The sequence below is a fragment of the Tachypleus tridentatus genome, chromosome 13 (genome assembly GCF_004210375.1).
Source record: "Tachypleus tridentatus isolate NWPU-2018 chromosome 13, ASM421037v1, whole genome shotgun sequence".
In the NCBI taxonomy this organism is placed as follows: Eukaryota; Metazoa; Arthropoda; class Merostomata; order Xiphosura; family Limulidae; genus Tachypleus; species Tachypleus tridentatus.
The window spans coordinates 177,167,694-177,188,265 of record NC_134837.1 but is presented as its reverse complement, the minus strand read 5'-3'; the positions used below and the strand labels follow the sequence as shown (position 1 = coordinate 177,188,265).

The window sequence follows — 20,572 nt, the reverse complement described above, 5'->3', positions numbered from 1 at the left end:
AATATTGAAACAAGCCACTGAACTATATAGACCTCAGCATGTGGCACCTACCACAATTAGATATTAGAGTATTTTCTGTTAGGAAATTTTTGTATCGTCTTAGGATGACCAGATGTCCAAACCAAAAAACAAAATTTGACAGCTTCTAATTCAAAATGATTATCGCACGTTTCAACTTATTTGACTTTTATTTCACTTCAAATGTACTGAGCTGTCTTACAACGTTTCTAAATATATTAACATTTGAACAGTTTCTGAAATAACTTGAACTACTTATTTAGACACACTTTCACCAACTTTTATAGATCTATTGTAGTACCGCTAAGGAACTTACGTATATCTGGATTTCTGAAAGTGCACAAACGGAAATTTTTAAGAGTTTGGCGGCAGGAGAGTACGTTTTACGATAAGCAAGTCAAGGAGGCAATTTGCTCTCGTGATAAAGTTTTGTAGATTTCACACATAATTCTAATTGATATACTTTTATTTTTAGAAAGGTTAATAAATCTATTGCTTACTAACTTGCTTAGTGCTAATTTTAGAATATATCATTTTAAAACTGAGTATGATAAAAGGCTGGATCATTTAAATGTAAATTCATTATTAGATACTATGTTATTTATTCTATACTATCTTTTAAATAAGCAATAGACATTAGTATAATAAAAGTTCTCGTATCCCTGTATTACACCGATCCCATGACGACAGAAGAAATAGTGTATTGAGATTGACTACTGAAATATTTATACTGAGCTAAAAAATCGGAATTAAAGAAGTTATATTTTTGTGGTCGTTACTTACATTATTCGTGAATACACTTTTATTGTTGTACTTTTCATTGTACTTTAAGGTTTCGTATTATGTATGATGTCTGTATAACTTCCATGGAAGCAAATATTCTATTGAAATGGTGAGTTTTGTGTTTTATCTCTAAATAGAAAGAAACTGTGCGACTTCCATTGTCTGAACAATGCACAGACTACGAAGCCTTAGGGAGGGCACACTTTAGGAAAGGAATATTGAGTAAAGAGGTAAAGGAATTCATTTAAGTATTCTAAGGACCTTCTGTACTCCAACGTAAGTCTTAAAAACTACCCTAAACTTGGGAATATTTGTGAGCTCAGGATCAAAGCAAATGCTGCGTACATTCAGAAATGTGTACAGATACTTAACATGAAGCCTTATATAGAGTATATTTTCATTTAATATTACCATAACAACGAGTCTTAATTATTTCTAAGAATTATAAAATACACGATTCAGTCATTAATAAGTATAAATTTTATTCACAAGGTCGCAAAACAATATAAATTCACAATCTTCTAGGAATTTAAATAAAATGTATCTACGCTAGGTATTAATTAGTACAGGGTAAGTTATATGGTAACAAATCAATGTTCGTCGTTTTCAAGCTCTGTCTCTCCGAATGTCACGCTAATAAGACCCTGGAGCTGTGTGGCTGTATGTACAAGGAATTCTACCCTTACGCTTACGAAACGAAGAAACCGCTCTGTCACTTGGTAAATAACCGTAAGTTACCTTTGTGTTTTTCTTAGACAATGTATCCAGAACTTAAAAATTCGATAATGTTTTCACAGGTCATAGTAATAAAGATGGATGTACCTAAACTTAACACTATGAATACGTATTCTATATATGCAACACATCATACCGCCCCAACGGCTGAGAAAACAAACATTATAACTCTCAGATTATAAGTCGAATGCCTTAACCACCTGGCCATACCAGGATATCAGTGTTGTAGTCCTATCAAACATAAAATTATGCTTTCAGTGTTTTACAAAAACAATCATGATTTGCACGAAGGTTTTTTTCAAGTAGTAATCGAAGGAGCACATAATAAAAGTGTTTTTTTCTTAAATAACAACACTAAACATCCACGTTTGCTCAGTCAGTTATCCCTTTTAGTGAAAGATGCATTCCATTTATGGTTTGTAATTGTGATAAAAATAGATGGCACAGTTCTTGAATTGGAAATAAAGATAGGTAGCAGTGAAGCTGGTGTTATTTTAGCTGTCTCACTCCAACAGGTAAACAACACAATTGTCACTGTAATCCAAGTTTGATGATCAAAGATTGTGATATTAATCTTAGTTTGGAACAGAAGAGAAAACGCTAGAAGTTAATTTGTTAGTGAATCTGTTAAAACACTCAGTTTGTTGGAAGAACAAACATCCTAAATGTGTTGCAGGTGAATGTATTTCTATTGTCACGAATACGAAAGAGTTTCAGCGCACTATAAATATATCACTGGTCTGGTTTCTTATACGTTAATTCTGGCAACTGGGAAATTTGAATGAACAATGAAAGCAGAACGAAAGTCTTTCACCACTCTAGAAGTTTGTATGAATTTCATGTTATATCATCTAGTCTGTGTAATACAGAAATTCCTACGGGTAACTGATGGAATCAGCACCATGTGATTTTGAATGGGTGTGATGTTCTTTCTATGTATCTGGGACTGATGTGTGGTCTGTGAGACACTCAAGTCACAACAGCCTTTATTTTACTCTTGTGCTTTCCTTACGACTTTGAACCAAAGCACCATTTTAGACATTTGTTTTTACCTTGGGTTCATTCCCGACGTTGGACAGTGTCATTGGCAATGGTGACACTGTCTACCTCAATTGTGCTTTTACATTTTTAAGGGCCATTAGTGTTTTGAAACCTAATTAATGTTTTTAATTCAAAATTTGGACTTTGTTTTGTTTTAGTATGATTCCATTTAATATTCAATAATTTTAGTTTTATTTTTTTTACCGGTTGTTTGTCGCAGATAGCCTAGTTGTTTGACGTCAGTAAACGTGCCAACCAACCATTTTTTCAATGTTGATACTATTTTATTTTTTGGTTGAATCTTTCGGGTGACAGTTGAAAAAAAATCTTGAAATGGCATATTGATGTTTAAATTTAACGTGTAAATTATTTGAACTCCAATGAAAGTTCTATTTATAGGTACGTACAAAATATTCAGTTTCTTCGTCTTTATTCATAGTGAAAACAAATACGATTATAATAAAAAAGTACAATTGATATTTTTCAGAATGCCCAGAACTTTTAACAAAGGAGAAAATATTGGAAATCCAGTCCAGCTGTAAGAGAATGTGCCGAAAACCTTGCAGGTATGGATGATGTAAGATAAGAAGGGTTGGTTTGATTTCGTGCAAAGATACACGAAGGCTATCTGCGCTAGCTGTCCCCAATTTTTCAGTCTAAGACTAGAGGAATTGACCGTAACATTAGTAGAAACAGTAGAGAGCATAGTAGAGGACGAAAAAAAATCTAACACTTCAATTTGTTTTTACAACCTTTCGTTACCGTCTTATCGTTAATAATATATTTATTTTTCAAACCTTCTTATTCTATCAGTAACCCTAATCTCCGGGTTGGTTGGAATTGATCCTAAGTATGACATGGTTGCTCTCTGCATTATCAGGTATAAATTCATTGTAATAGAAATTGGTGTCTCATTTTAAATTTTCACATTTTTATCACCAAGAAACAAATCAGAGGATCACGAATTATACATATATATATCGCTGAAATTATCTGTAGAAAGTTATATGAGACTGGTATTAAGACAGAGAATACCAACTTCTTAGCCTTGAGATAAGAACCCACGGACTTACTTCAGTTGTCTGTTAAAATGAGCACAACATGGTCAGGTGGTTAGGGCACTTGACTCAAAATCAGAGGAACATGGGTTCTAATTCCCGTTACACCAAATATGCTCGCCCTTTTATCCGTAGGGTCGTTGTAAGTTAACGTCAATCCCACTCTTTGTGTATGTGTGTTTTTCTTATAGCAAAGCCACATCAGGCTATATGCTGTATTCACGGAGGGGAATCGAATCCCTGACTTTAACGTTGTAAATCTGTAGACTTACCGCTGTACCAGAGGGAGGAGACTCGTATTCGTTAGTAAAAGTGTACCCCAAGAGTTGGCGGTGGGTGTTGCTGACTAGCTGCTGCCTTTCCTGTAGTCCTATATTGCTAAGTTACGAACGGCTAACAGTTATAGTCATCGTGTTTTTAGGTGTGTGTCGAGTTGCCCATATTCCTCATCAGAGTTGTTTGAAGTACGTTGACACTATTTGCAAATGTATGCCCAGACTCTTCTACAAACAGTGTCGACGAGCATGCCATTCGCCCACATTTTATCTGTCTAATCCACGTGCTTGATAATTCTGAAGCGTACGTTGTTGTCGTAGTCAGGATGGATGGTGCTAACAATCATTTTTGTACGTGGGCTCAAGCAATCGATTTTTGCATATTTAATACTTGTTTTTGCATATTACAGACATCAAGAATGTTTTTGATATCACTTTGTAACAGTAGTTGTGTTTTACTATATGGAAGACTAATTATCCATTAGTTACTTTTTATATGCTAGTTTCAGGTATTAGCGTAAAGCTGGACAAAGGTTATCCGTATTAGACAACCAATTAGCGACAACCACCCAAAGTTTAGAGTGTAATTTTGTGCAACGGAACGCGAAACTTAAACAGTCAGTGTCACAGTTGTTTTAAGCAATGTATATACGTGAGCACATTAGGAAACTTTCTACGAAGATATTGTGTGATAATATATTAAAATAGTTTTCGATATATTATTTCTTGTTTGTTTGTTTTGGAATTTCGCACAAAGCTACTCGAGGGCTATCTGTGTTAGCCGTCCCTAATTTAGCAGTGTAAGACTAGAGGGAAGGCAGCTAGTCATCACCACCCACCGCCAACTCTTGGGCTACTCTTTTACCAACGAATAGTGGGATTGACCGTCACATTATACACCCCCACGGCTGGGAGGGCGAAAATGTTTAGCGCGACGCGGGCGCGAATCCGCGACCCTCGGATTACGAGTCGCACGCCTCACGCGCTCGGCCATGCCAGGCCTATTATTTCTTATGCTCGAGTGGTGAGAAAAATAACAACAAAAAAGACATAACGTTGAATCAGACTGGACAGAATTTATAATATATTATAATTGTTATAACCTAAAATAATTATATTATCCTTTCTTCTGTAGTGTCTCCTTCTCCTTCAGGCGTCTCAGGAGTAATTCTGAGGGCTAATAACCTTAAAAATTGGTTTTAAATACCTACTGCGGGCAGTGCACAGATGCCCCTCTGTACAGCTTCACCTTTCAAAACAAACGAATTTTTCCATGGTTATTATTAACCTTCTGATTGCCAGTACTGGTGTATTATATGCTCTCTTTTGGGAAAATGGATTACCAAACTACCTAAAACATTGCTTTCACAATGTTTTCCTGATTAGAAAAAAAATGTTCTTTTGGAATACCTATAGGGAAAGGTCTTCAGCTATAACGTGTTTGTAAACATAGCAACTTCACAGATTTAGAAGTAGTTTTAGTTTTTTAATGTTCATTTATACGCAATAACATAATATTTTTTTTCTTACAGGGATAAAGTATTCAAGACTTACTATATGGAACAACCAAACTCCCTAAAAGTACGTATTACGGAACTCTGATCATTATTTTGTTGTACTTCTAGAATACAGTTTATCACATTATATTGCTCAATTCATCAGTTTTATGGAAGCATAGATACACCTTTTAGAGAATGTTTTAATGTGTTTTTGAAAAACGGCAACAACTGCTCTTGTATTTTTAGGAAAGGGGAATCTCTCGATTTAACTAATACGTCGAACTGTACTGCACGAAATAGCACAAAATAAAGTTAACTAGATTGTATATGTGTTACCTTACGTCATACTTCTACAGAAAACACTTACTGTCTGTGGCTTTATATTCATGAGTATTGGAGATTATCAAATATGAAGTGATATAATTTCTTTTAAAAAGTGTTTCAGGATCAGTTTTCACCTGTAATGGGAAAGCTCACTACTTCTTTACTAGTTCTGCTAATATAACAATAGTGCGTCATCGTAACAAGCATAAGGAACACAAAATTTCTGATTAGGAGGGATTTATTTTGTTTTTGTTGAGAGGTATTATACAAACTTCTACCGGAAGAACATGTCTTAATTCATTTATTTTGGAAATAGTTCCTGTTATTGTAGTGATACCTGGAAGATGAAACGTATTAAGACATGTTTTTACATAAATTACATAACTGTTTTTGGGTTTTTTTCGAAAAGTTCAATCAGAAACGTACGTTTCTCTTTACATAATGCATTTCCGTTTTGGTTATCGTGTTTTTTGTACAATTCAAAGAAAGAAATGGTCCATTATTTACTCTTTCTGTGACTAGAGTAATGTCTTTAGGTTACTTCAATCCCTGGGGATAACTGAATAATATATCACATTTTTATTGGCGTATTTCAACAGAAGTCGCCATGAAGAAGTAAAGACAAGAGAAAGTGTGAGCACTAAACGTTTAAATATGTATTTTGTTTTGAACATAAATATAAGGTTTCCATTTCATGAATGTCCTTGTGACTAAAAAAAACTAAATTCAATTATACTGAATATGAAAAAAAAAACAGTTTGGAAGTGTTTCATTCCCACCTCTGTAGAGACGTTATAATGTGTCAGTCAGTCCTATTATTCGTTGGTATAAAAGTAGACCCTCACTTTTGAATTCCCTCATGTCAGTTTTGCATGCTGTAGAACATTGTATTGTATTGATTTATCTTCAACTTGGACGCTTTTGACGAATCCCATACATATAATTCAGAATGGCATACAGAGAATTGAGCACGTTATATTAGAACGACTTTCAATATACGTATCAGCAAATCATGTGATAACCATGACTGAAGTCTCAGTGGAACGATATGTAGTAAGAACTACGTTTTGACATTGTTTGATGTTCTGTAGATACTATTATACCACCATATTTGGAAAGGTTATCTCAAAGTATTTCCTAGAGCAATATATTCGTACACTTTGATCATGCAGTTTGTTCAGATTGCTGTTTATAATTTCCCAAACGAAAATATTTACTGTACTTAATGGTCAGTGATGTCGAGAAAACCCACTTGTAGAGAAATATATATGTAAAAACGGCTCGTTTGGGTTGAGCAAATATTTTACGATGAGGAGCGAACAACGTTTCGACCTTCTTCGGTCATCCTCAGGTTCACAAGGAAAGAAGATAAAATATTTTCTTAACCAAAACGAGCCGTTTCTACATATATATGTACTTAATGGTATTATAAAATAGATTAATATGGATCAACAACTTGGGACCCTTCTCACCTTTTACAAGTCGTATTCCATTCGTGGTAAGCAAAGTGTGGTGTATTATAATAGGTGAGAATTCACAAACACAAATGTCAGTAGTAAAAGTCTTCCACCTATTCCAGACAATAGTTTGCATAATCTAACCAAGAAGAATCTCAGTCTGGAAAAAAAAAAGAGATATATATTATCTGAAATGAAAGATTTTGCAATGGAAACTACACTGCATGGCTTTTTTCAAGATGGTGCACTGAGGTAGTTACATAAAATCACAGACAATCCCTCTTATATTTTAACAACTTCTAATATCCATATGCCGTCAACTTAGTTACGTAATAGGTAATACCACAAGGCCTGTGACTTGTAGACATTTAAATGATGTGAAATCGTTTTGTGAAATTAAAGGTATAAATCAATACAATACAAAGTTCTACAACATGTGGAACTGACATGAGGGAATATATAAAAACATAATTGTATGCTCATTGCCTATTTTAACAAACAAAAGCAAAGAAGCCACATTTTAGGTGCGAAAGTGACCACAAATGATTGTATATATATAAAAAATTTATTTAGTTTTTTAAATTATCTTAAGTGATTGACTAGCTTCAACATACCTTTTTTCACAGGATAAAAGTCACTTTTTCCTATCAATGCATCAGACAGTCAACCATTTTACTAGTATGCTTTGTTATACACCTCATGCTCCTGAAGGTTGAACTGGTTGCCACAAATAAAACAACAAACAAAGAGATTTTAACATCTCTCCAACACTGAACTTTGTATAGTAAAGAATTTTAGCAATATTCACTATCACTAGGTTTCCAAATGTGATGATTTGAAAAATCATTGTATTTTACATTCCATAAATATGAAACAATATATCTTATTCTAGTTTATTCTGGCGAAATTTTCTACAACTTTGTGCAGTATTTCTGCTTTGTAAATATCCTTTTAAATGTATTGAAAAGAGGCGTACCAATCTCATGATGTGGTGCAGATACTTGTAGAAATTGGTATGTCATCGACTTTTTCTCTCTTCTACAAATGTTATTTGGAACAGACAGTGATGAATTCAAGGTTGAATTTTGGTATACAGCTTTGAAGTATTTTGAATGTATTGCGTCAATAAACCATAATTAGTGTCTTAGACCTAAAATTTTCACTTCAAATGGTGAAAACAATGTGTAAATTATTTGTCTGCCGGAAGAACAAAGAGAATGATAGGTGTCTTGCCGTTTTATTTCAGGCTCCTAGGAAACATTTATATATCCATTGGCTTCGTTGTACATCCTGATGTACAGCAAAATCGAAAAGGATAACAGTGTTTTCAAGCAGTCTGAACGTCTGGAGACTTACTGAAATGATCTCTCTGGGACATTAAGAAGCTTGTTAAGAAAATTAAAAATTCCAAGATGATGGTTTGACTTGCTCATGGTTAAGAACAACAATGTGAAGTGGATGAAATTCAGTAATATGAAATACAGCACCATTAAGAATAGATGCTAGCATCTTGCTATATTATAGCAGATTTAGGAGTTAGTTAGGAGTCTTCTAGGCTGCAAAGGCATAATGGTGACATTAAAAATCTGTGCTAGCGGGCTGATTCACCTATATATTTGCTGGGATGATATCTGTGGAACACCCAGATGCTCATTAAGGATATTTGACATTGCAAGGAAATGTTTTCAATCATCCATGATCAAAAGTAGTGTGAGAAGTATCAACTAAATAAAGCTCACTGAGGTTAATTACAACACTATTAGGAGGAGATGGCATTTCACAATGATCTAGCAATAGTAGGAGTTAGTTAAAAGCTTTCCAGGCTAGTAAGACATATTGACGACACTAAAACTACACCAGCTGACCGTGAATACAATAAGATGTAACAATGAAATGTGGTATCACATATCGCATTGTTATAGTGGTAGTGATGGTACATACAGTCTCATACCAAGTCATTCCACTATAATTTTACCCCAAAGTTGTCACATTTCTGAGGATGTATGTGTCTCGAAGAAATCAATGGCATGATTCTGTGCAGTGTTTAAGGACTCTAATGGATGTGATTATTAAGTGTTGTGTCACACATTTTATTCTCACGATGTTAGTGATGATGATAATTTCTGTGTACTATGCTATCTCATTTGGGAATTTAGCCCAAGGACATTGCATTCATGAGGATGCATAAGTCTCTGAATTCTAGGAGAATATGAGCATCTCCCATAAATGAATACAGCATCTCAGCTATGCAGGAGCAGAAGTAAGATTGTAGGGGCAGAGGTAACACAGGCAAACCAACCATTGTTTAAGGGTTAATTACCTTGCAGAATTAAGCAATCCACAAGGCTTCGTTCAAAGCTGGAAGGTGAAGTCCTCATGATAACTTGGTCATGTATGCAGACAATGTAAAGAGACCGCATAGAGAGAAATTCTTAATCACGTCTCTCACAGATTGCAATAAAATACTCATCAAAAGGTTCATCGATGGACTACCATGTGAGCTCATGTGGCACCGTACAGGCCTGAAAGACTTTACATCTCATATTGGAAGCAAACCGTGGTTACTGCTGGCATCTATTTGATCAAGAGACTAAGTTGTGCCATTGAGAATACAAATTCGCCAATTCTAAAATCTGAAGAAAACTAATTTACAACTCTGTCAATAGATCACAGTCAGCTAGACTAGATTCTAAGAATCTAGCACTTTTATTGACCAGTGAAGTTGGATACATGTACTGTAAACAGACAATGGAGCCAAAGATGAAATTAATATAACTGCTCATTATGTGTGATAATTCCTTATACAACTGGATTGTCCTTCTGGGTAACATTCCTCTATAGAGTTAATTACTGTTTGCTGTTTCCTGGAAAAATGAGTGCAAGTAGACATTTCCAATTCAAAGTTTTCTCCTGACTCCTTCAGAAACAATATTGCCTAACACTCATAACCCGTTCTCTTCCCTTTTCTAGTAATGAATAAGATCAACTAGGCTTGATAACAGTTAAGCTGAACTTCTTGCTGGGCTTTGAGTTGCATTGATATTAAAATAAAATACGGTCAATGCTGATACGAAAATTCTTAAATAATTAAATTAACTGATCAATATTATATTCGATACGGAAGTATAGGAGTGTCATCACAGATCCAGCTTTCTGACCCATATTACTACCACATTACCTTACGTCAACAATTCACAGATATCCAGTGCATCATTTACGATGCCAATTTCTTCATCCTCAGAGTTAGTGTGAGTGTAACATTACACTCCTCATAATTTGTCATTCCCAGTCGTCGCTGGTCCATTTACTAATCTGTGACGTATAGCTTCCGTTTACTGACGAGTTCCACACGTTTCTGAGAAACATACAAGCACCAAAGCTCAAAATTCAACAGGTTTATTACCAAGTGACGATTTATGACATTTTCCAGCAAAATTTAAGAAATGCGGAACCACTAGTGTTTGCAGCACCTAAATCTAAACACTTCCGACAAAATGTTGCTCCTTTACTGTCTTGTTCATATGACAAAGCACTTTTAAGATATATCAACCATGATCGATGATGCTGCTGTTCGTAAGACTTCATACGTATGGAAGTTATTGAGTACAGTTGGCGCACTTTAAGCTTATAAACTTGGCAGATGTGTAATTTACTGTGAATTTAAACCTCATAATAGTTGGTTTTAATAACAGATTTTCCATAATTCAGCTTCGCGGATTTCGAAAATAATGTTGATTTTTTTTCCTATCACGTAAGGATTTTTTTTTACAAATCGGAAAGAAAAAACAACTTTCACTTAGATCAAATTGTTATTTCTTTCACCACAATGACCATTTTTTATTATGATGTTTGGTCGAAAGAAATCTAAAGCCTGTGGTTGTCAACATTTTAAGCATAACAAAATGTGACCCGATTTTAATAAGAATGATTCACATAAGCGTACATATCACGTTTTGTGAAAAATCTTCATGCGATGAAGTAAAGTTGACATCATTTTCTGATTCAGGGTACGTGAATTACTGTAGAACACGTAAAAATTTTGAGACAGTAAAACCATCGCAGGCCTGTGTTATCACTGCATGAGTAAAGCAACAGTTGTATTGAAAATAAAATCGTCAACTTTAGTGTCAGTTCTCTTCGCTATCTGAAACTGTATTTTGTTGTGATAGAGAACTATATTTTAATCTATAAGAACCGATGTTGAGAGACTACTTAAAAGTTATTATGGATTAAAATATATTTACATTTATATTTAAACGCGAAATCGGGTCTCAGATATCATTGAACTATTAAAAAAATTCATGGCGTGAATAGTTTGATTTATTTTGAATTTCGCGCAAAGCCTCTCGGGAACTATCTGTGCTGGCGGTCCCTAAATTTGAAATAATTGACTAGAGAAAAGGCAGCTAGTCAACACTACCCTCCGCCAATTCTTGAGCTAATCTTTTACCAACAAATAGGGGGATTGACCATCGCATTATAACGCTCCCTTGGCTGAAAGAGCGAGCAAGTTCAATGATGAAGATTCGAGCCCACGACCTACATTGTGAAAAAGCATAATGTAAAACTGATGAACCCTACTGTGAACTTTTATTCAGTTACATATAATTCCATTTTTCATAGCTTTAACAGTATAACTTACACCATTATTGAAAAATTATTTTTTATTTTCCAGACTGATCCTGGTGTCGATATTTTCTTTTTCGATATTAGTTCCTCTGTTGATATAACGAGGTGAGTTTCGATTTTATATTTATTACATAACATCAAGTCCTTATGTGTTTAATGAATCATAACATGATCTGGAAAACAATTTTCCATTTAAAACTAGTGTTAAAGATTTAACCACTGATAAAGTGTTACATATTTATTATTCAAATAGTAACTAATATTTATATGTATATAAATAAACTGGACTGAAGTTTAACAAGTGACTTTTCAAACATATCAACTCATGTTCGAAAAACGTCATTACGTTTTTGAAACATAAAACATATTACATTCATCCACCCTTAGATGGATTTTTTTTTTGTTTTAACCTTGTTGTATTTGAATATAAGTCGCTTTTATCCTTGCGTGCCTAATAGCAAAGATAAATCTCCCGTGTAATTTGGCTTTCTATGTGCACAATTGAAAACAACTGAGGGGTGTTTGACATTTGGCACACTGAAGTTGTAAAAAATAGACCCAATGTGGCCTTATATTTAGTGTACTAGGTGTAAGCTGCTTAATACATTCTACAGTTTTAAGCGTGAAGGTTGTTATAATTGAAATAGTTACTTCTGCTACTTGGCTAAGAAAAGGACGGGTATATATTGTTCATTGGCCTCCACCACCCCGTCAAAAATTTAAAAATAAGTATAACAACAGAAGATTTTTGTATCTCTTACATAACATTTAACCAGTGTCTCAAAAACCTCCGTGATAAAGTAATGTCAATCACCACCAGTCCTAAGTTAATTTTTGTGCAGTTCAGTAATTTAATCTTAAATACAAATTATTAAACATCAGAGGTCATTTTATGTGTTTATCGTTAACTTTGTTTCTTTTTCAACAATAAATAGCAGTCTAATAATGGTAGTGTTCATAAGCTCCAACGTTATCTTCGAATGCTAAAGATTTCTTTTAAGGATATCTTCCATGGTTGGAATTACTTGATACAGTGTTATGAATTTTTTACAATAATTTTAAATATGGTTTAATGTAATTGAAGTACACAGTGTATTAAGGTTGCTTTATTCGATTAAGCTCTCAGATATGTCAACCATTTATGATTGGTTATTATCACACACCAAGCTAAAGGCAGGGCAATTTTATATTCAAAGGGAAAAAAACATAGAATGGTTGAATGTGGTTGCTGAAATCTGTTGCAATAATGATGACCACTCTTTACTTTTACCACCACCACCACCATATGAGGCACGCTACCATATAAATGAAAAGTGGATCTGGTTCCTTGTTCTCTTCATATTAGTATGATATATAAAAAGAATATTTCGTTGTCTTATTCCAATGTAAAACATTGGTACCATTGGTTTGGAAGTAGTTACACAGCCTAGTTAGAATAAGGACACTTTGAAAGATCCAGATCTAATAAAAATCTTCCTGTGTTTGTCTGATTACCAAATGTCTTACAACACTCTAAGTATTAAGAAGAAAAAAAGAGTCGTTGTCTGTGCACAAACAATTTGGTTAATTGATTTCTATTAAATTCTCTTTACAGTGCAGACTGGGATAAGACTGTATGAAGCCACTATATATATGCAATTAAAATAGGAAGGTTTGCAAGTATGAATGATAAGTTTCCTAAACTTCATTAGATTATGGAAAAGTGAATTATGATCAGAGAAGTATAGACGACGTCACCAATGCGCTTAAGAATGGGGTGGGTGTAGCTAATGTTATACATTAAAAAAAAAGGTATTTGGGAATCTATATGTAATATATCAGACAGAAATGTTGTATGTGTGAATGTCTTCGTTTGTTTAGGGACACTTGGAGTACTGTTTAATTTTAATATACAGGTTTCGAAGTATCGCTACATCTGGTGTCTCCTACAAGATAAATCGATCGGTTTGTTATTTTTGATGAGACATTTCGGTTCAAAGTTGTTTTTTTGTATAAAATGTGTTTGAGGGGTATCACGTGTTGTGGAGTAGGTGTAACGTTTGACCTCGTAGACATAGAGACGACCCCTGTTCCTTTTCATGTTTGTTAAAAATCTAAGCATTTATATATATATACAGCACTTCATTTATAGTTTATAAACGTTGTGCATTCAAATACAAAGTTTCATACTAACAATAAGAACCAAAGATTTACCTTTCATATTACATCATCGGTCTCTTCATGTATAATTCTAATAACACTGAAATAAAGGGTGTGTAACATTATTCAGCGAGTATAAGCACAGTCAGATAAACAAACTGTAATCAAGAGAGATACGATTTATTTATTTACAAGCCGCAAAAGGCTTACAAATCTGGAGCCCTAATGTAATTCTATCATGATCGAGGCGTTGTTTTTTTTTTTCCTAATTAAGCACAAAGCTACACAATGAGCTATCTGTGCTCTCAGGTTGTTTTAGGGTTTGTATTGGATTGTTCAAAGATGTAGTACAATGCCATCCTTCGAATTATATCTAACTGCAGACTTCCAGCATTTGGTTACCTTATGCGTGATGTATATAGGCCCTTGCTTTATCACAAGAAGTTCTTTGGCAACCCTGAAGTCCTCCATTTCCTACTACCATCTTGAGCCTCCTTTCAAATCACGTGGTTGATAGCCGTAGTTCCAATTCATCACTATTCAAGCTATGTCGCTTAGATACTCTCAGAGTTCTTCTACTCAACAGCTCAGTGAATCGTGTTTTTTCTATAAGGCTTACCAGAGATGATTTCACACCCCACTCTATGATTTATTGTGTATGATATGATCACGACAATCCCATTAAGTGGCAGATGATTTTCTTTCAGATCTATTTTTCCGGTGGCCATTCACTCATCTGAGCATTCTGTACATGTGTCATCAAGTGGTTAGCAGTGATATAAAATTAGGCTTCTAAACCACTAAAAAATGAAGCTGCATGCATGGACACAACAATAGAGAGTTTGTGATGTTTGTAGTCAAGTTGCTGTTTGTCTTCTGTAACTTGTAATCCTAACTTTCATTATCCAAAAAGAGATACGAAAAAGAAAATGGAGATCAGAAATAAGTGATCTTCATTCACTGATATACTAACTGGAGGAACAAATGTGAATAAAAGTAAACTTTCTATTCCAGCCCCATTAAGTTAATATTCGAATGGATAGTATCCTCCACATTGAAAAGTTTCTAACATCGAAAATTTACAGATTGCTAGTCAGAGCAATGAGTCAAAAATGTGTACTCTACTTACTGTTCAGTGCCAAGCTGTAAAGAATGAAAACTGTGACTACCTTTCATGAGTACAAACTTAAATATAGAGTGGTGATTGGTAAAACTCAAATTAAATCAGTATATTGAAGTTTTCATGCGCTTCTATTGTGTAGCCAAATCTAAAAGTTTCACATTTGCTATGTCAATTAAAGATGTTTTTACTGCATCAATTTTGACAGGTTTCTCTACCGTAACAATTAAATACGCTCAATGACTGAGAGCCGTCTTACATACAGGTTACACGTATCGTGAGAAAAATCACTTTACACAGTACTTTAATATATTGGGCACAATATATAAAAATGTAAAATAAAAAGAGTAATATAAATAGTTGATATAACAGATATTAATGTACAGTTAAATTATTGCAGTGGAAGCCTCAACGGACTCAAAGGACAGATTCAACTCAACTATTGGCTGGCCCATTGAAAAGCTATCTATTTTTATCGTAAATCATGAAAAAGCAGGCACTGATCAGTGCAGAAGATGATTTTATAGCTTGTCCTCAATCTAAGAAAAGAGCATTGTGTTCACAATCCTTACGTTCTGTCCTATAGACAGTTCTGTCTTCTATTTTTTTTACCAACTACTCTTTTACCAACGAATAGTGGGATTGTCCATCACATTATAACGTCCAGACGGCTGAAAGAGCGAGCATGTTTGGTGTTATGTGGATTCGAACCTGCGACCCTCAGATTACGAAGTCGAGTGTCTTAGCCTCCTGGCTATGCCGAGCTGACTGACTTAGACCTACTGTTTTAGGAAGAAGCACATCGCTATAGAATAATATATATGACACGACTAGGCTTTAATAATACCAAAATTAATGTCATATATCTATAGAAGGGTAGGGCGTGGCTTGGTGATTAGCGTACTGGATTGTGAATCCGATGGTTTCAAGTGCGCATCCCCTTTTGATATAAAATTTGTACGAGGTTCTTAAAAATAAGTAAGATCCTTTAAACTTTAAATTCCCGTTTGACATAGTAAGACCGATCACTCGTTGATAACGCCCCCACGGCTGGGAGGGTGAGCATGTTTGGCGCGACGCGAATGCGAACCCGCGACTCTCGGATTACGAGTCGCACGCCTTAACGGGCTTGGCCATGCCGGGCCATCTGTCTTCTACTCGGACAAACAACCAACACAACAGCAGAATGGTGTTGTATGATGTGTAACACAGAACCATCTAAGTTAAACAGTAGATTAACATCATTCGTTAACGAATTAAAAATTTCAAATGACATCTTGATGAACCCACAATCGAAATTCTTCTTTGTTAAACATTTAAAAAATTGAGATAAAATTGGTTCATATCACTTATTTTTGCTACTTTTAGCAAGGGCAATATTATAATTGTTATGTTATTCTACTTAACTCTGAGAGGCTTGTGCATACATTTATCCTTGGCAGCTGGAATTTGTGACTTCAATCGAATGCACGTCAGAAAGTTCGTCTGATCACTTATTTTCTCAACGTAAATGACCAATAAGAAACCTTAATATCATAAATTTGTGATTATATTTGCTGTAAATGACAGTCATAGAACAGCCTCACGTGCACATAATAAATTAGAACACATTACACAACGGCAGACAGCCCAGCAGCGACTGACTTTTATAAAAAATGATCACTTTTAGGATATTCAGAAGGTAACATTGATATTTTTCTTTAATTTCTTAACAATGAAACGAAAACTGTAGAAAAGTTAGGTTTGATGTTTACGCACTAAATTTATATATTTAAAAAAATGAAGTTATATCAGAGTTAAAAAACGATGGTAGTCAGTACTTCGTTTCTGTTTGTTTTTTTACAGTACGGCCGCGTTTTGTAACTTTCTTCTTATTTTTTTACAGAGATTCCCCAAACTACTTAAATGTGGAGGCGCAGTACAACTTTAATGAACAAATTACCATCGAGCACAGCCTTTGCTTTACGGTGAGGTGGCCTAAGTTTTTAAACAGTTTTGCTTGTTGTTAAACACAAAGTACTGTGCTCATAACGAGTGTCGAAAATCGGGGTTTACCTTTATAAGCCTTCGGGCTTGCCGTTGAACTATTTGGAGTGTTTAAAAAAAAAAAAAAAAAAGAAATTACATTTCTGGTTCTCGTGCAGGTGAAAGTTTTGAAGTTGGGATATTTCAAAATATTTGGGAATTAGTCAGCTAATAGTGAAAACAGTGACCTCATAACACAACTGAACTATTTTCTGAACGCATTATGTAATAATTCTTGGATCAAAGAGGTTGTTTCAATTCCTTTCTGTTCGTGTGAAGTAATAAGACATCATTTACGGCATAAGCTAATAACGATAGATGATATACATTTTGATTGTATCATATAAATGTATCAAATGGATTTTCAAGATGTTCTTCTTTATTCGGACCATTTTCTGTAAGTTTCGTAAGACCGGTTTAAAAATATAAGGGACATGCGGTTACAATGCGACTCCTTTATTGGCTGCTCTCTACGGAACATTCTATTGAACATGCGCTGTGCGTTACAGCTATTACTTTCTCTGGCATGCTTTAATGAAGAAAGCAATTTGTGAGGTTAAGTTGAACTCGAATCCATCGGAATCTATCTTTATAATTCACCATCCAACTTCTAAAACATAATCAATAGATCACATATTTTCTTATATTGATATATTTATTAGATATGTCGAGCCATTTACTCTAAAGTTGAACCATGAAACTCGAAGATTCATTTTATTATCGAGTCATCAGATCAGTCAAACTACTCGAAGCTACTTTCGCCATATAAAAAAGGACAAACTATCTTTATGAAATGAAAGTGTTAGACATTAAGGGAATACTTTTATTTTGAAGACTAACAATTTTCAAGTTTATTTAGGAAGTTGGTTGGTTTTGCGTGGGTAATGATATGGCTGTTTACTACCGCAGCAAATACGATAATCGATTATTGATGATCCATGGATGACGAACCAGAGTAGAGAAGAAAGAGGATACAGTGCATCTGAAAATAATCACATTTTGTTCCCCTAACATGCCTTGTTTCCGCTCTAAGAGATCCTAGTTTCCAAATGTTTTAGGAAGACTCGCGGCAACTCCCCATCAACCCGATTTACTCGCACTACGCAGCCCAAGTCTGCTCCGTTTGGTTTCAACTCACACCAATAATAAAGTGAGCACGGAGCACGTTCACACCAACTGTACGTTTGATCGTTTCCCAATGATAAAGGTCCAGCTTTTCTGTGGTGAGCTTGTGTTTAGGGTTAGTGGTGAGGAGTGAAATTCTCCGTAAATAGTATAACCCATTACCACACGTTGATCAAAGTGTAGATTGAATTGGGCCTTTCTTGAACATGAGCGTTGAGATTAAACAGCTTTCGGAATACATATTTTATTTATTACTAACTGTTCAGCTATATTATATGAAGAACTGAATATTGGCTAATGACACTTTGTTCACTTCCTCCATCCAGTGTATGATTATGTCGACATACAATAAAAAAGGTTAATGTACTGATTATATTATTGTTAAATACAGAATGTGTTAAAATAAATTTGTTATTTTATATATAAAACATTAAGTGAACGAATATATATATATGTTTTGATGTAATTTTTCTCAATAATATTTAGTGTATTATGTCGTAATTATAATTTCAGCTTTACGACTTCACACTCTATATCGGAGCAGTTATTTCTACCTGGGTAGTGATAGCCAAGGCTTTTTGGACTTTTCGCTTTGGATCTAAAAAGGAAGAAACAAAGGCTCGACCCGGCAACAAATAATTTAAAATTTAATATACAGTTGACTTATTTATTTTCTTGATAAAGTTTATAGTGGTTATGTTTCTTAAATAAAATATAAGTTCTTTGAAAACTTCGTTTGGATCTAAAATGGGGAGAAACAGAAGGCCGATCACGGACAATTTAAAGTTTTACGGTTTAACGTATAATTGATTTATTTTCTTAATAAAACTCACAGTAATTTTATTTTTTAACAAAAATATACAATCCTGTTTGGTTATGCTATTTGTACTTTACCCTAATATTATGGTAAATTTTATTCGTTACATTTATGAATGTAGAAGGTAATATTTATTTTCACCAATTTTTTATTTTGGTACACAATACTCATATTTCGAGTTTTAATATTTCAACTTAGTATATAACGTTTCTATAAACTGTTCTTTGTCAGACTAATACAAGTATTCTCTACCGATTTTGCCTTCTCCACCAAATCTTTGTTTGTTTGTTTGTTTCTGAAAAGTAGACTCCTTTATAGAAATATGTCTAATATTTCAGTTGTTAACAGTTGGGTTTGCTTGAAGATAGGTCTTGGAAAAAGATATAGTTTGCAAATAATGTCGTATAAGTAAATATATTGGCATTACAAAATAATTAACGTTAATGTAAAAGCTTTTTTCTCCGAATATGGGAAACTACGTGCTGTAAGAGTGTTTAGTGTGAATAATAATTAATTAATTTGTTTGAAAATGTCAGTGTTTTATAAATTATATCCTTGTTAGAACAAACTACAAGAGCTTGCTGTAGGAGTGTTTTGTTTCAATAAATTATTATTCATCAATAATTAGTTATGTTGGTTGAAAAAGTCAAAATGTGTCCCTAGTATCTTCTTAGAACAAACTGCAACAAGCGTACTATAGGGTGAATGTGTTTGCAAGTAAGCACAAAGCTATACAATGGGCTATCTGTGTTATGCCCACCACGGGTATCGAAACTCGGTTTCTAGCGATGCAAGTCTGCAGACATACCGCTGTGTCACTGGGGGGAGGTGGGGAGCAAGTGCTGTGGGAGTGCTATTATTATTATTATGTGGTCAAAGTGCTACCAGTTCTATCTTTTTTGAACTAATAATAGCTATTTTTGGATTTTTTTTTCAGTAATGATGCGATTGTAATTTAAAAACGTGTTGAGACCTGACTTGTGACACATGCCTGGTTTTGTTAGATGTTTACTCGTAACCCGTTGTTACTGATGTCCTTTACAAGATATTGCTGAAGATAGGGTTCTCGTTCGCAGCTGTCTGATCATACACAGTTATCTTTGTGACTTTTGTGTAGGCCGTGTAGATTTGTTTGTTTGTTTTTTGGAATTTCGCACAAAGCTACTCGAGGGCTATCTGTGCTAGCCGTCCCTAATTTAGCAGTCTAAGACTAGAGGGAAGGCAGCTAGTCATCATCACCCACCGCCAACTCTTGGGCTACTCTTTTACCAACGAATAGTGGGATTGACCGTCACATTATAACGCCGCCACGGCTGAAAGTGCGAACATGTTTGGTGCGACAAGGAAGTATTTTGAAAAGCTGTTCACATTACTAAATTCTTACATCTGAGTAGGTGTTTTTTTCTTCAATTATCCTTCAACAACACTCATTAAATGTCTTACTAGGACTAATATAACACGTTAGCAATTACTACATTATTGTAACCCGCTAGTGCAGCGGTATGTCTCCGGATTTACAACGCTAAA

General features: G+C 34.5%; 1 protein-coding gene across 1 annotated transcript in view; it reads left to right on the top strand.

Annotated features, from left to right (window-relative positions):
* Positions 1 to 19,660, top strand: part of LOC143238718 (degenerin unc-8-like) — a 34,052-nt gene extending 14,392 nt beyond the window's left edge. Inside the window, exons 6-12 of the mRNA XM_076479193.1 lie at positions 939 to 1,031; positions 1,413 to 1,530; positions 3,065 to 3,143; positions 5,443 to 5,491; positions 11,866 to 11,924; positions 16,964 to 17,045; positions 18,742 to 19,660. Coding sequence (XP_076335308.1) covers positions 939 to 1,031; positions 1,413 to 1,530; positions 3,065 to 3,143; positions 5,443 to 5,491; positions 11,866 to 11,924; positions 16,964 to 17,045; positions 18,742 to 18,867 — 606 coding nt within the window. The 3' untranslated portion in view covers positions 18,868 to 19,660. The remainder of the gene's footprint in view (positions 1 to 938; positions 1,032 to 1,412; positions 1,531 to 3,064; positions 3,144 to 5,442; positions 5,492 to 11,865; positions 11,925 to 16,963; positions 17,046 to 18,741) is intronic.
* The last annotated feature ends 912 nt before the right edge of the window (positions 19,661 to 20,572 follow it).